General features: G+C 41.1%; 2 protein-coding genes across 3 annotated transcripts in view; one reads left to right on the top strand and one right to left on the bottom strand.

Annotated features, from left to right (window-relative positions):
* Nucleotides 1-17,038, top strand: part of brf1.L (BRF1, RNA polymerase III transcription initiation factor 90 kDa subunit L homeolog) — a 170,846-nt gene that overhangs the window by 57,167 nt on the left and 96,641 nt on the right. The window contains 1 exon segment of the mRNA NM_001094594.1: nt 3,518-3,590. Coding sequence (NP_001088063.1) covers nt 3,518-3,590 — 73 coding nt within the window.
* btbd6.L (BTB (POZ) domain containing 6 L homeolog) lies at nt 6,935-12,634 on the bottom strand. 2 transcript variants are annotated; one of them, XM_041571938.1, is made up of 5 exons: nt 12,528-12,634; nt 11,292-11,568; nt 9,134-9,224; nt 8,901-9,019; nt 6,935-8,387 (listed from the first exon to the last, which is right to left on the bottom strand). In XM_041571938.1, exons 2-5 carry the CDS (start codon nt 11,477-11,479, stop codon nt 7,355-7,357), a joined length of 1,431 nt encoding a protein of 476 aa, XP_041427872.1. In that variant the 5' UTR covers nt 11,480-11,568; nt 12,528-12,634; the 3' UTR covers nt 6,935-7,354.

The raw sequence follows: 17,038 nt of genomic DNA, 5'->3' as shown, positions 1-17,038 counted from the left end.
AACCCTTTAGCAGTAAAGATTCGTGACTCACAAATGCCCCCAGTAGTTCACAACACATACTCTGGACTGCTTTCTGGACTTAATCATAGGTTTAAACAAAAGGGGGTCTGATACAACACATAAAGTATATTCCCCCAGCCCACCAATCAGTTGAGCATACTGAGCATGTTTCTGCCACGGCTAACAAAATCAAAAATGGGGATTTCCTGTGCACAACTTTATCATTACTGCTGCTGAACCTTTCAGCTGGTGCAGTAATTTCAATGTATGATATATGGTATTTCTAGCCATATTCATTTTTAGGTTTTAGTTAGTTCTTCTTTAAACGGTTCTTTTCTGCTCCTAGGGAAACCACGTGATCAGGTCCGGACTGGGAATCAAAATAGGCCCTGGCATTCCAAGTACACAGAGGCCCAAACAGCCCCCCACCAGCCCATTAAATAGTAACTGTCTATGGGAACTTACATCAGGCCATCTGGCATTTGCCAGAACCCACAGATTGCCAGTCCCGGCCTATCTTTCATATGATCAGTATAATTCTGTTAGAAACATTGTCTAACTAATGCAGCACTTTTTTTTTGCCTTAGTTCAGTTGAAGTTTATAAGACACCCGGGTTTAAAAGCATTTATACTATACAATGATTGTTTCAGTTAGAACTGCCTGCTGATCTTGTGGCACAAGCCATACAGTCAGTATGTTGCTGTTATATTAGGCACACGCTGCCACAATACACACAAAACGTGCATGTTTTATTAGTGGTGGACAGCTGAGAAATGAATGGGAGAATATACTGCTCTGCATTTTCTTTGGTAATGGATTCCCATGTGGAGCATTCCTAGTAGAAGTTAGTGTTTATTAGGATTCCTGAATACAGGTGCAGTAATGCATTCTCTAATGCATTTCCTGCAGGTAAATATAATCTTGACAAAGGGCCTAAAATATGTTGTGTATCCACCAACCTAATAAACACATTGCAGTCAAAGATTACTACGGTGGTTTCCTCTCGCAACCATTATATCTTTGTATTAGAGGGAAAACAGTTGCAGATTGTATGCTAAATCAATCATGCAGAATAATTCAAATCAATGTTTATTTATTCATCAGAATACATATAAACTCAAATGTGAAAAGTTCTTTTTTGGGGACTGGAGATTTTCCTCCTGCTGGGTTAGTAACTGAGCTCAGCGACTATTGATCCACATAGAGCCAGACCACCCTGTTCCCAAGATAAATTGCCTTTTGGTATATATGGACAACACTAAATCTGACCATGCAGCTGCTATGCTTGAGCTATAAATGCCCTTGACTTATCATGGTGTCAGCCTGTAGTATTTTTTATTAAAAAGCAGCCTCTCAAGCAGCTAAAATCACACTGCTCCAGTTTTATGTCAAGCCCAAATGGCCTGTCGTGTACCCCACCATCTTCAAAGGTAGCTGATTATTATAACATTACAGAAACAAATCTAACATGCCTATGTTGGAAACCAGAACACATCTGCCTGCACAGGCATACAAGGATTTTGATTTCTTAAAATATGCAATCTCTTTGAAGCCACTTTTCGACCAGTGGGAGATCCCGTGCCAATAACAATGGTGAGGGGCAGGGTACCTGCCTAACACTGTGCCACATGAAATGTGAAAGCCACCTTCATGCTGTTTTCAGACAGCTTACACAGTATCCACTTATCACATTCTACTAAAGCGAGCCCCAGTAAAATAATTGCACCAGAGTCCCTGCCACCTTGACTAGAAAGTCCATTGCATGCATATTATCAAGCAGCTGCTCTGTGTAAATTCACTCTCCCCAGCTGTCCTGGTAAATGGCATCCCTCCGAGTGCTATTTATTGCTCTTTAGACTATTTCTGACAAGTGAAAAGGAACTGTTGGAATGGCAAACATTTTATGGATTTTTATTTACAAAATAATTAAGATTCAGTTGAACTCCACCAGGCATTTTTGACGGGAGGGTTTGTACACATTGTTCTGCCCATACCTCTGAGTCCAACAAATGTTACTATGGTGGCAGGGCCGCTTGAAAGCATTCAGGAGCTGTAATGCTCTGTTTACTCATTATCACAGTCTCTAGCGTTTGCACATTATTAACTCACTCATTTCTAGAGTCCAGCACTCTTTGAACTTGACATGGTATTGGCCTAACCTTTAAGCTATATTCATAAGTCACTGTGTGTCTTTTTTTTTACTTTCCCAGCCTCAGAAAATCAATACTATATTTGTTTACTAAAAAAAAAATTCTATAAGGGCTCTTGATGCCACCATGAGTATACACTAATAGAATAGACTGGGTTACGTTTCTTCTAGTGTTCCCTCAGAAGTTCAGGCACCCCTTGGCAAATTTCGTATTTCGTTAAGTAGGAAACAACTGTTGCAGAAACCAGTGCATTTAATAAAACATGTTTGAAAAAGTTAATGCGCAGTTACATTTAATTTAAGAAACTTTAGTACATAGGAACAAAGAAAAATGTAATTGAGGCATGTGAAAAAGTTTGGCCATCATTTTACTTGTCTAGTAGTACACTGATTTTGCAAGGCCCCTCAACCTAATTCCTCATTAGACAATAAAAGGAATACTGTGATGGAAAACGTTTTTTTTTCCAAAATACATCAGATAATAGTGCGACTCCAGCAGACTTCTGCACTGAAATCGGTTTTTCAAAAGAGCAAACTTTTTTTATATTTAATTTTGAAATCTGACACGGGGGCTAGACATATTGTGTATTAACAGTCACAGATATATTGTTTTTAACATGCTGGCTCCTGCAGTAATTTAGCAAGAGGTGCCAACTGCATAAGCCTATGCAAAAAAGGGGGCAAAAGGGTGGGGAGGGGTTAGGAAATGTAAATACCTTTGGGTCTTCAGCTGGGCACCTCTCTTTAACATTACTGTTGTGATGAGGCATCACAAATCCACACAGAAAGGAATTTTAACAAAGGAGCAAGTAAAATAATTTCTTGGTACTGCAGTATTGTTAAAGATACTTCCACTATGACAAGGGCTAAGAAGGCATTTTACCAATGAAGCCTGGTGAAACGTGTACTTATCTGTGCTTTCCATCTGTTTCCATGTTGTGGGCCAATTATTCACATAGTAGATGTTCTGGGGCCAAATAATTATAAAGTAAAGATGTCATCCAAGAGGTCAGTGGAGTTCATCGTAGGGGCCTTTAAAACATCTTGGTACATCTTGCCAGTTGACCTCTAGTTGGACAGCACAGTGTCCTATGCTATCCTAGGCTATCTGCTTTTAATGCTGAATGTTTAGGCAATGGTGATATACAAGAACTATTTGAATGCATTATATATTACATGTGCACATATACCATGCCTGCTGTATAAAATACATTTAACTCCAAAGCGTTCAAAGACTGCAAAGGTATTTGACAAAGGGTCCCTTTAAACTATGAATTGAGTTGTCCAATGCTAAATTGCTTTGTAATGTCCAACACAGGCAACTGTCCTGCTGTTGATTTACAACCTTTTATTCTTTTGTTTTGCAGGTGAATGTGTATGTCCTTGGCAAAACCTTTCTTCTCTTAGCCAGAGAACTCTGCATCAATGCTCCTGCTATAGGTAACTTTATTATGAGTTATAAGAAACAAAATGCAGTGTTCTTCCAGTGTGCTGTTTTCTCAATTTTCTTCATATATTTGCAAACTGAACCATTTCCCACCACCATGTTACCTTTCTTACCATCTCTGCATCACCTTGCACAATACATTACTGTCTCTCCTCTGGCAGGACAAGGCAGGGGATGCAATGCTAAGGTTGATGTCCCATTAGTACTGTGACAACAGTGCTTGTTCCCTGTGTGAATAGGAGTTGTACGGACTGTAGCTACATGAGGAACTGGATAGGACTAAAGGTTTAAGAGTTAGGATAAAAAAGCCATGAAATGAAGAATACAGAACAGCAGGCGTTACCCAAGTGATACATTCAATGAGAAGGCTATGGCAGTCATCTCAATTTCAATTGAGGGAATGTAGAGTGGACAAGAGTTGTGAATTGCTATAAATGTTGGGGTAATTCATTTGAATTTGATTGTGAATGTGGAAGCCATTGTAGAGAATGGCAGAGTAACAAGAAGAAACACTTGCTGAGGTGTCTGAGCCTGGCAGCAGTATTTATTATGGACTGGAGAGGTGCATATGCATGTGCTTCTTTGCACATTAAATGTAACAGATATTTAGTACAGTTTGATCATTTAGAAATAGATGACAGATATCCTCAGAAGCATTAATTTTGGTAACTCCCAAGCCTGTTCTGTGTCAAGCCTTTCATTCACAGTACATGCAATATTTCTCTAAGGAGAAGGAAGAAAATTAATATTTGGTTCAGTTAAAAGCATTTCCATTTTAAATTATATGCACACGGTTTAATATAGCTTGGCTCCAGGACTTGCCTATTAAATATAATTTCCTTTGAGTTTCCAGACATATTGTAGCCTTTCATTAATGCACATCCTCCTGATTTTCACTGTCCCTATCTCTGTTTTGGAGAAACACTTATGTTATGGTTACCAGATAATGTGAAAAGTGGGGCACCCTTCTAGGACAAACAATAGGGCTGCAATAACAGCTTCTATTTATTAGAAGTCTTCCTGATTTTCCAAGTGATCTGGTTACCTGAATGTGTTTTTATGTTTCCAGCCTTTGCAAAGCCATGTCAATTCTAAACCTGAGAAAGGCCCACAAAACCCCAGCAAGTAGGCCTCAACACTTGCAAAGGCAATCCCAACAGAATAGTCGCAACTGATTTGATTCTATAATCATAACAGTGAATTTTATTTTCGACTCTGTACGGACATCTATAACTTTCTGCCTTCCTATATTCATAATTCTTTGTGCATTGCAACTGTTCCACTTTTTAAGTGTTCTACAATATATTTAAGCCTTGTAGCAGCATACAATCTAAACATTAAAGGGATGAAAAATACATAATTTTCAGTTATGTATTTTTTTATATAAATGTTAACTGTACTGGTGTAGATTATTCTTACCAGAGGGCATATAAGTGCATATTGGCATAATTGTTGATTGTGGAGACCTTTCATTAAAAATTGGTTGGATTTGGCTACTACTTTTGTACCATCGCTCAGACATGGTAGTACTTTTGTTTAACTCAGCAAGAAAACCTATATAAATCCGTATTCTCTTTTAATTGCAGTGGTTATTGCAAGCCATATTTGTTTCTGTTTATAAAAAAAAACAAACTGTGACAAAATCAGCTCTTTTCTAGGCCTGTTAATAATGCTATATTGTTTTGAGGGTCGGAACCAGCAGTGCAGAATAGAAAGCATTCTGCTTTCAGTTAGTAGCAGGATCACATGTTGACCTTGCTTGCAGTGATTGTTACCTGTGCATTTTAATCATAATTGCAAAATGCAATTTGAGACTTCTGCTAAGGCATTATCCAAGTTTTAGCAGTAAAAAAGTGGTGTATACTGTTTGTGTTCTCAGCGGAAATTGTTTTATATACAGGTATGGAACCCGTTATCCAGAATACTCAGGACCTGTGGTATTACAGATAAGGGGTCTTTGTGTAATTTGGATCTTACATAACTTAAGTCTACTAAAAATCAATACAACAGTCACTAAACCCAATAGGATTGTTTTGCCTCAAATAAGGATTAATTATATCTTTGTTAGGATCAAATAGAAGGTACTGTTTTATTCTTACAGAGAAAACGGTAATATGTTCTAACATTTTAAATAACTTAATGAAAGTCTAAGGGAGATGGTCTTCATGTAATTCAGAGCTTTCTGGATAACTGGTTTCCGGATAACGGATCCTATACCAGTACAGCTTCATTGCACCTTCTACATGTAAAAGCTTATTTTGCAATATTGTTGAATCAATTGCCTCCTTCTGGTCTCTCATATGGTACCCGATGAAGGTGGTGGTCCTCCTGAATCCCAGTGGATTTCACTGCTTGTTCTTTCCATATAGCCATGGGGAAATAAGCATAATTTCATAAGGATGGATGATACAGATGTGCAACTGTAGGTTAAATGCCCACTTTTAGACTTGCTGTACCAACCAGTAGTTACCTTGGCAAATGAAGGAAACTCTAAGAAATGTATAATATTTCAGCACTTGAAAATCAATATATTATGGAAGGTCAGTACCATCATGCCCTTTACAATGTCCATTGCATTAACACTTTTAACAGTTGCAGTTTGGTATCTATTTGTATGGCTTGGTAATGCCGTTGACCTAACAAACACAGATATGTTTTCCATGCTGATGTTGTTTAATAAAGTCCCCTGCCCATCTCATGCACACAGCAGGTTTGCACTCACAAAATTGTAACTAGAATTTGCCCCTTTTCCCTCCAGTTAGCAGTGACCACTAAAACAGCAACTATGATATGTAATACAAAAACAGAGAATGAGTTTTTGTTCATATGATCCTTGGGAGGAGACGGTGGGGAAGATTAATGTTTATTCAATCTTATCTCATTGATTTTGATTAGATTTATACTTTGATTTAGGAGGGTGGAGTTTCTTAAGTTTTTCTTTTTTTTTTTTACTCCTCCTAGCTGAGTAAACTCTCTTCTGTGTATGCTCAGTCTTTTAATGAATGCAGTTTCTTTTATTCGAATAGCGTGTAGATTTTTACAAGAACACAAACCCCCTGCATTGTGAATCAGGAGATTGTCGTTGGAATTAGTGTTTTCAAGCAACAAAAGCATAACCAGGGAATGCACTGCATGGGTGTTTTGTCGCTTGCCAGCATAGCAACTAAATGCTGAATGTGCAGAATAACTGCTTGTGCCATACCCTTAGTTTCAAGATGGACAGATCTAATCTATTGATGGATAGATCTATTTTGACTTTCTGTTGTTACTTAAATCATATTCAAATGAATATTATGTTAAGAAAATAAAACAAAATAGATGACAAGATGCTCCAGAATAGGGTATAAGTAAAAACATTTTATGTCTCGCATATTTATAAGCTGCTCTACCCTGAGCAAGCTGCATTTTAAGTAAATTATCTATATACAAAATAAATGCACATTATGCGCAGATTTTTTTTTTAAACCTCTCCCTGCATGATGCAGTTTTAATAATTAAATTCAAATAGCTTATAAATAAATAAAATTAGATTCAATCCTACAAGCATTTCTTCAGTTGGGTGTTTTTTTGACCATTTTGCTACATTCCATACTGACAAACAGCATAAATTAAGACTCTCCCTTCAACCTTTTCAGTGCATTGCAGGTACAACCAGCAGAAAGCTGGTTAAACTACTGTGCTGCAGGCCCCTTTCAAGAGGGAAGGGTGGGTGGGAGAGTCTGTGTGCTTTGCAGTAGTCTTCTAGAAGTGAAATGCATCATGCATAAAAGATGAGTTCTGGAATTTGTCCACCTTGTACCCCAGTCCCATTGGTGCTGTCTGAAGAGCACTGGAATTGAAATGTAACCTTTCCACACTGTACTTCTGTCATTCCCTCCTGTCCGAAATAACTGAGTTCATTACCATCAAGAATGGCGCTTACAGTGTAAAAAGTATCTTGCTCTACCTGTACGGGGTGTTCAAACCACACAGAGAATGTATTACTACAGCCATCAGAAACAAACTTAGTCAGGTTTTGGGCCAGAACTACGCCCTGTCTCTTCAGTTCTATCTTGACGCTGTACTCTGCTTTGCCACAGCTCGAACCATAAAGCCCCAGTCCTGCTATGAATATCCTTTTGTCGACTGCAAATTGGATGCTGTCACAGCGTCCCCGGTACCTCCACTGATTACTGCGATATGCCGAGGACTGAAACCTGTGGCAACGCTGAGGTGCAAGTCCTTTCCTTTTTATTAGAGGGAACTCCAGCTGAGGTTTATTAGCAGCCGTGTACCAGAGGAATATACTTCTGGTTTCCTCTAGGGTTAAAATATCTGACTGGGCAGCTCCATTGGCAAATTCCTCCAAAGTCATAGTGGGAATCCGTACCAAGTATAAGGCCTTTCCCAATACATTCCTCTTGTTGACTGGAGTGATTGGCAAACCTTGTCTTTTGCACTCTGCCTCAGCCCAGTTCAAAACTGCCTCAAACACAACATCTTCTTTAGTGTTTAGTGTCTCACGTGTAACAATAATCTCCAGGGTTGGCAGGTCTATTTCACAGAAACCCTCTGACTTTAGTGCCAGTTCCGCTTGAGCGTCTATGACCTCCCAGCAACGCAAAGTAAGATCTGGCTCTTCAAAAAGACGGCTCTGAGAGAGCAGAACACAAGCGTTCTTTGCCTCCAAACTAGTCTCCAGGAAATTAACACAGGCTTTAGCCAAGGCCGGCACAATGTACTTTTTGGCAGCATACAGTGTTGCAAGCACAGTGTCTGCTTCCAGGTCAATTTCATCACTGTACAAGTACCTAGAAAACAAAAAAAAACACTTACTTAAGTTCTTGTAACAAACTTATGAAACAAAGCAAAGATTTACACTTAAAATAGTTTGAACAGTAATCTGTTTTAACAGCAGTCTGCTGAACTACAGCTTATCACTGGGAGCTATACAGGTTGTACATCAACAACTGCAGATTGTACATCTTATACAAGACCTGGTGTATCTTCATACTTTACTTAGAAAGTATGATTTTTGAGCAGTGCTTCACGTGTCAATATCTTTGGATCTGGCTGAAACGGTCTGTGCTGGAAAGGTTAATCCAAACAGCATTTTCACCCGCCCTTTCCTGGAAAAGTTTTATTGATATCTCTATTGCAGATATAATAAAAAAAAACACTCCACTTTTGTGGTATGAGAACAAGCCCTTTTCTTGTAAGTAAATTAAAATATCTGAGGGAGCCATTACTGCTGGATATCAAATGCATATTTTATAAGCTTTTATGCGCACCATATTCTCTCAAATTCTTTAATGACCACTTACTTTAAAAGGATTAGAAAAGCTGCAGGCTCCACATCTGGAATATGGATTTCGGATTTCACTTCAGCAAGGTCTCCATAAAACATTGCGTAGAACACAGAGCTACCCACAGCCAAAATATACTGCAAAATAGAGGGATTTTATACTGGTGTAAAAATCAAATTGATTTCAAGCATGAATAAACTGTACTGTGTAATAAATCCCAGCATGGGATCCAGGACCTTGTTGTTTCTTACCTTGTGAGCAGGAACTTTCTTTGAAGCCCCTGCTGGGCCCACAATGAAATGAACGTCCGCCATAAGCTCGTTGTTGAACATCAGAGCATTCCTGAAAAAAAAAAAGTGGTTAAGTTCAGTTCATGAAGTCCTAAAATGTGCCAGCAAGAGCAAATGTATATGTTGCCTGTAGCTTACATGGATTCGGTCATTCCAAATATATGTTCCCCCTGTTATTTTTTTTTTATGCCATTAATGGTTGTTAAATATACTCAGTATTTGTAAAATTGGCCCACTTTAAAATATGCCATATGATGGGCTCAAAACCCTGCACTGTTTTAAACGTTGTTGGATGCTCTTTTCCATAGACTGCTTAAATCTCAGCCATAAAGCAGGACAGACCTGTTGCTTTGAGAGGGAAAGCAAGGAACAATTTTATGAACAATTACAGACTTCTTTTAATTGTGGCTGTTTGTGGGAGAATATTTTCCAATATAGCCACCAAGCAGCCTTTTTGCACTTTGCGATGGCTTTTTATACCGGCAAAAATGCATAAAAAACAGCAGGGCCATGTTTGCCACCTGTCATTGTATCTTGTATTTGTGCAGAAAATGTTGGCACTTTATTAATACATAATGAGAGTAATTCCAAATAAAAGTTGAATTCTATTGTCAGGTTAGTCTATAATCCTATGATTTGAAATGCGTAAACAACTCCTCCTAGGATTAGTCAATATAATCTTGTAGCACTCAAATTACTTGTAATAATCTCTGTGATTTGACATGGTTCATTGAAACTCTCAGTATCTTCAGTTTAGATTAATGGAAATCAAATCCAGAGTAATCATGCTTTCTCAGAATTGCTTTGTTGTCATTGTTCTTCCAAATTCAGAATGGTTCAATCTATCAGCCAGTATGTGACTGGTTTCAGACAATGTTGAAGAAAGCATTTTTCCAGCTGTGGCAACGTGACTCAGTGCTTTTCTCCCACCCAGCATGGAAGAATCATTAAAAAGAAAAAAAAAAAAGCTGATCATTTGTTCCAAAAGCTGCTCCTAATTGATTTTGTGTTGAAAAGGAAATTGTGAATAGCAGTGATATGCAGCACAGCCCCATGAGAAGGAATATTTATTTACATTCTGTTGGATTATTGAGGCATGGGTAGCTAACTATATTGTTGTTATTGACAAATCATGCTAGTAATGTTTTACCCTTATATTGGGTGCCCAATTGCATGTTGGCAGATACCTTGCATTCACCTACCAGATGCTAAGCCACTCTGTGTTTAAAACTTGGAACATGTGGCATTAAATCTTTGGCAGGCAATGCAAAATTAGGAAACACATAACCCAACAAATGTCTTAAGATCTGTTGCACTGTTTGCTGGTTTGAACCTGCCCTCACTGAGTGCAATGCTTTGTTTTTATTTGCAGGAACACTTACAGGGCACCATGCCATACTCTTCTACTAACTGTAGTGGGAGCAATCTGCTAACCTTGTAGTAAGGGGATTTCTAGGTGTGTAATGTTCTTGTTTATGGTCAGAGCTGTAGCATAGATACTGCCAAGCCTTGTGGATTGAGTGTGTGCTGGTGCTGTTTTGTGTGGTACAGGTCAACCAGTAAAAGCATTGCAATGTGATGTCTTTGAATGCAGCAAAACAGTCCTATCGTGTGTGGCTTGGATATGGTGCTTTTCCTTCCCATTCATGCAGGGTACATATGCTTATTGGCTATTACACAGCCTGTTCAGTTCCATATCCCAGCATCCCCTGTAAAGCACTGTAGAGAGAGTGTGTGTATAGTGGAGGAACAGGCTGATAAATGAGCTACATGGAAGCTCAGCGCTGCAGTGTAGCTTTATACTCCTGCTTCATGTGTCTTTCAGGATTATTCAGAGGTGATCTATCTGCCACCTAATCTCTCACATATTCTATTTCCAACCCACACCTTGTATGTAAATATGCAGGTCCCCCTTAATTTCTAGTCTCTATCTGTGCCCTATTCTTATACCAAGTATTGACAATGACTATCTATAGACAGGGTTGTGAGCGAGTAAATGTCACAGGGAGCAGCAGCAGTAATACTAATACTAATAATGTGCATTATCGGGCCGTGCTGTTTGTCAGGTGCTAGTGCTGTGACTAGCAGAGTGCAGGTGTAGGGGTCGCTGTGAGCTCACCTCTCGCGCAGGGTCGGGTGGAAGGACTGCCAGTTGCTGCTCTCAATGTTGTTGTTGTTGAGGTTGTGCAGTTGCGGCGGCGGCGGGGCAGTGTGCTGGAGTTGGAGGGCGTTCTTCTTGGCGTTGGCAGTGGCGTTACTGTTGGCGATATTGGTGTTTGCGCTGGCAGGGTAAAGCTCTGCAGCCATCTTCTTCTTGAGGGCCAAGGGCACTATCTCATAGCATGCCTGCACCTTGCCCTGTGCCCTCGCACTCTTTCTAGACTTCTTTAAGGTCTCTGGAAGCAGAAGAAAGAAAGTCAAGCACTTCATGACCCTGCCATTAAGGCAGCCTGGGTCTAGTGGCATGGGCAAGGGGGCAGCTAGCGGCGGCTCGTGTGTGCGAGGGACTGGGCATCAGTCAGCCGATCTGTCGCTCTCTTACAACTTGCCGAGCGATCACAGTCGCACTCGGAGACACAGTCCATCACAGGGCAGTAATAATGCGGCCGAACCAGTGAGACAGTCCAAGGCTAGCGCGTACACTCTCTGTATTCTTCTCAAACACCCACTCTCAATAGCCACGTCTTCTCACACGTTAATTCCTCACAACCCGTAGCAGCGGACAGGCCGGGCAATCACATCCTAGCGAGCAGTGCAGGACTGCGATTTGCTTCTGTGAGATGCACCAGCTGCTTCTGCTGCTTTTGTGTTGCGGAGCATATGCCCAGCGTATAGGGGAGCGCCTACTCCTCCTCCTCCCACTGCTGCTCTACGTGCACAGGGGCCAGGCTACGGCTCAAATAGGGAGTAGCCAGCGCGTACGTCACGCCCGCCTCCGCCAATCAGAGAGCGCTGCCATTCACAGCAGCATTTGCACCAGCCCCTGGCATGTACTGAGAGGGGAGCTGTATCACACTATGTCCTTCTCCCACTAGCCCCGCGCTAGCAGCCCATAGGCTAATATAGAATAATGGCAGCCTGTACTCTCGCTACTTCGCCATAGCCTTGAGGCACTCCGGCAGTTGAAGCGCTAGCAAAGTCATGCGCCTACTCTCACTGTAGATCCAGTATGTGGCACTAGCCCGCGAGCATCCACATCCCGCTGAGCAGTGCAATGTGTAGCTCTTATTCGCTCGCGGGGATGTTCCGACCTTTGCCTGTTGTGCCGCTACAACTCCCAGCCTCCCACCACAGCCTCGGGCTTTCTGTGCGAAATGCCACTTGTAGCACCACAGCTGCACAGTCTGTTTCCTACCTTACACGGGAAGCTCGGCGCATCGGGATCCACCGTGGGATGACATGAGGGCCTGTCCCAGCCGCTCTCTCCCTTCCTTCTCCCCTCGCTATTCCTTGGGATAAGCCGCTAGGGGGCGCTTGCTCGGGATGTTGTTTTCCCGGATTCAAAACAATGCCTTCCCACCAATGGAAACATGTTCTGTATCTCGGTACCACAAAGCACAATCACAATACGCGCCCTCCTACGCCAATGTCTGTGTCTTTCGCTTTCTTTCTAGTAAACGATTGAGGTACGGATACTGTGGGAATAGTTATTAGCGCGAAGCTTTTTCCCATGTTATATAAGGGATCTGGGCCCACAGAAAGACCAGCCATAGAATCAAGTCCGGACTGAGAATCAAAATAGGCCCTGTTATTTCAGGTACCCAGAGGCCCCGACAGGTCACACAAAGGCCCAAACAGCCCCTCACCAGCCCACTAAATAGTGAGTGTCTATGGCATTTTACAGCAGCCTCTCTGGCATTTGCCAGAACCCACAGATTGCTAGCCTGGCCTCCTCCAATTACATGGCTCTCATTAACACTGACCCTACAGCTTTTGATAACCTATAAGAACATAACGTAAATCGTAAAAACAAAGGGTTCACCTTCCAACACTTGTCCAGTTGGTTTCAGATAGTTCACCAGAAATAAAGGCTTTTTCCAATCACTTAATATATGTGACCGTTTTTCTAACATTGAAGTGTAATTTTTCACCTTATGTCTTTCTTAAGCAGCTGGGGGGGGGTGTCACTGACAGTTAGGGTCTGGCCACACGAGCAGATTTGGGGAGATTAGTCGCCCCAGCTACAAATCTCCTCTTCTTCGGGGTGACAATCTCCCCAAACTGCCTGCCCTCCTCTGGCTAAAATGAAAATCGCCTGGGGGAAGGCACACGCAGCGCTTCATTTTCTGAAGTCACCCAAAGTTTCCTCGTGAGGCAACTTTGGAAAACAAAGTGCCTCGTGTGCCTTCCCCCAGGTGATTTTCATTTTAGCCAGAGGAGGGCAGGGGGAAGGCAGTTCGGGGATATTGTTGCCTTGAAGAAGAGATTTGTCGCTGGGGTGACTAAACCCCCCCCCCCCCCGAATCTGCTTGTGTGGCCTGACCTAAAAACTGTTCTAAACTGATACATTTAGTGGAGACATTTCTTATCTTTGGCCCTGCCGAGCAGAATCTGAGTTTCATTAAAGGCAGCTGTTAGAATTGATAAAATAGTTGCTAATATTCCGCAGATGCTGCTGAGAATTGTATTAACTAATGTAGCAAATTGTAACAGTTTAGAATCTGCCCCTGGATCAATGAACTGCCAGACTGAAACTCCAGAGACATTAAACTACAATTTTGGAAAAACGGTAACAAAAATAAATGATGGAAAGCAACTGAAAAAAGTCTTAATTTCTGATGAACAACCTGAGAACAAATGAACCCTTTAAGGTTGGTAATCTGTGCATTTTGTATATCCGATCTTCTCTGCAGCAAACCTACCAGTTGTCGGACGTCAGTCCAGTTGCAAGACGCAGAGTGCTGCTTTGTATTCTCTGTCACTAGCCATTTATTTCCTTTGAGACAGTTAAAGGTTTATATGGCACATGGTATAGAATCTGTTACACTGATTTTCAAGAGTTACAGACAATTCTTTAGAACCTATGGGGGTTTTTTTCACCAGAAATCCATTCTATGGGGCCAATTTACCTTCAGTTCTGGACTGGGAATCCAAATAGGCCCTGGCATTCCAAGTGCACAGAGGCCCAAACAGCGCTCCCCAGCCCACTAAATAGTGACTGTCTTTGGCATCTTACAGCAGCCCACCTGTTTGCAATAGCTTAGTTTTTAACAGTTTAGTAAAAACAAATCCAGTGCAGGAAAGATTTGATTTGCATGGGGAATTAAGAATTCAGAGGGGTGTTAGAGCTCTGCTTTGCTTTCAGTCTCTAATACTCCAGATTGGTGTTTTGACCACTTAAAAAGAGTTGAACCTATTCAGTCTGAACTGACACATGAATCTGCTTTCATAAATGTATCAACTGATCAATACCTTGTCTGTTTGTAAATATGGCAACATTCAGACTGCTGGAAATCTGTAAGGATTCTGCAGTTAATATATCGGTAACAACAGCTATTAAAACTGTGCATAAAATCAACAGAATTGGGTGGCACGTTATACCCATTTTAGCTAAACTCTTTTATGCCCAAAGGCCTGGTCATAAAGTGTCTGGGGAAATATTATTAGATATTTTTATGTGACATCCCATATTGGAATTGTCAATATAACTTTAATCACCAAGTATTGCTGACCCAATATAGCATGAATTCTTTTCTCATTTAAATGTTCCAGTTTTTTCCAATCACTTTGAGGAGCTGTGCAGCTTTCCAAGCTTCTCTAGTCCTGTCAAAGCTTATTGTACCATTAATATTTCATCCAACTTTTCATCTCCCCTGATTCCCACAGTGCTGTTGCAGTTCAGCAGCTTTGATAATCCTATCCTGGAGTTCTGTGGCATCAGTATGCATCTCTGCATAACTAGGTCAATTAATATACAAAATATGGCAAGGCCTGATAAGAGCCTAGATTAGCTAGATGAAGGGGAGGTCAGACGTGTACTGCTATGATGAGAATAGATATACTGAGGCTGTGTAAATCAAGTTTACAGAGGGATTTTGCTGGAACTCTAGTGGGTTTTGTGCTTCAATTTAAAAAGTATTCCTTTGTTTGTCTTAGAAATCCTTATTTATAAAGTAGAGCGCATACATTAACAATGCAGATTGATTAGTACAAGAGGTAAAGAGGACTCCGCCTGATCATTAACGGAACAGTAACACCCAGGCCAGAACAAGGGGTAGGCAGAAGAGGCACCTAAGGCGCAACCATCAGGGGTGCTTGGCAGGTACCTATTAAGTGTATTCCGCCTACCCCTATTTTGTAGCTCTCCCCTCCCTCCTCCCCTCTCCGCCACTCACCTCCCTCCTCCCCTCTACATCATTACCCTCTGATACTGTGCATGCGTGCATTCATCTGAGGCGTGTGTTCGGCGCACAGGGAGTAGCGGGCTGGATGGCCGGGTTATCTAGGGCACCCTGTTGGCTTGGCCCGGTGCCAAAAAAGTTGTGTTTCGAAGTAAGAATTATAATGTACAGTTTCCCTGCACTGTTACAACTGGTGTGTTTGCTTTAGAAGCACTACTATAGTTTTATATAAACAAGCTGCTCTGTAGCCATGGGGGCAGCCATTCAAATCACAGGATACATAGCAGATACAAGCTGCTCTCTGTAGAATCCCTTTGTATTTTAATACAGAGCTTATCTGTTTCCTGCTAAGTAGCCTGTGCCTTTTCTCTCTCTCTCTTTTTTTTTGTTTTTTTTTTTTTGTTTTGTTTTTTTAGCTTGCATGGCTGCCCCCATAGCTACACAATAGCCTGTTGGCATTGGTATCCTTGCAATAGTTCAGGTGTTAGCACTCTAACTCTGCACACAAGTCAGTAGGAGCTGCCAGAGTCAAGTCAAGGGCAGAGAATCCATCATGTGGCTTTTGTTCCATTCCCTTAATCCGGTTTATTTTCTCCTGTGCCTACATAAGGCTACTGGAGGGGTTAAACTTAATGGATATTTTTTTAACCTAATCCCAGAAGTATATGTATATTTGTAAATAATTGCTATTGAAATTTGTATTTATGTCCCCTTTTATTCCATATACTTTGGACTCTCCAAGCAATATAGCAGAAACACTGACCTCTTCTACTCTGTTACAAGATTTTCAAGATTTAGAACAGAGAAACCTAGGATAAGCGATCACTGCAGTGATTAAGCTTGCAAATAACTTTGAAACCAGTAAAAATGTATGATGCTTACAGTGGCATAACTATAGTGGAAGCAGACATCATCACTCACAGGCACTTTCTAAAAGGGAAATATGCGTTCCCACTCCAGCGGGCAGGCACCCACAAGGGGGGAGTTGGGGTTGCCTGTGTGCTGGTGTTATGAAAAATTATATCTGGAACGGTCTAATTCCTAAGACGGACGAATGGCTAGTGTCAGAGGGTTGATAGTTGTCACCCCCGCCCTCTATGACGCCATAACGCTATAGGGCCCAAGGCAGGATGGACTATAAGGGTTAATGGTCTACTGTGGACAATGGTCACTCATATAACTTATACTAGGCCATACAAATAAATGATCACCACTCTGTTACTTAAAATCCAGAGTGCCAGCATAATGTCAGACTGTCTCGTGGGGCCCCTTTTTGCATAAGTGTTGCTCAAATTTACTGGAAATACCACAATGGCTATGTTTAGCTAATAGCTGATTCCGAGACTGCGGACTGTTGGAACTAAGAACAATATGTTGCAATATTGTCTGAAATACTTGTAAGACTAAGCAAATCATCTAGACATTAATTGTACAAGGAGGAGTCAAGACTATGTATGGTATTGGCATACCCCCATTTGTTATCACCCCCATCTATGACATCAAAGTGGGTATATAAACTTATGTT

This window comes from Xenopus laevis, chromosome 8L (assembly GCF_017654675.1).
Source record: "Xenopus laevis strain J_2021 chromosome 8L, Xenopus_laevis_v10.1, whole genome shotgun sequence".
Lineage (NCBI taxonomy): Eukaryota > Metazoa > Chordata > Amphibia > Anura > Pipidae > Xenopus > Xenopus laevis.
Note: the sequence above shows the minus strand (reverse complement) of the source record. Positions and strands in the feature narration are given on the sequence as shown.

Coding starts and splice junctions, on each gene's coding strand:
- btbd6.L (XM_041571938.1), bottom strand. CDS start 11,479: ATGGCTGCAGAGCTTTACCCTGCCAGCGCAAACACCAATATCGCCAAC. Junction 9,020..9,133: donor AGAAAGTTCCTGCTCACAAG/GTAAGAAACAAC, acceptor TCTATTTTGCAG/TATATTTTGGCTGTGGGTAG. Junction 8,388..8,900: donor GCTTTTCTAATCCTTTTAAA/GTAAGTGGTCAT, acceptor TTTGTTTTCTAG/GTACTTGTACAGTGATGAAA.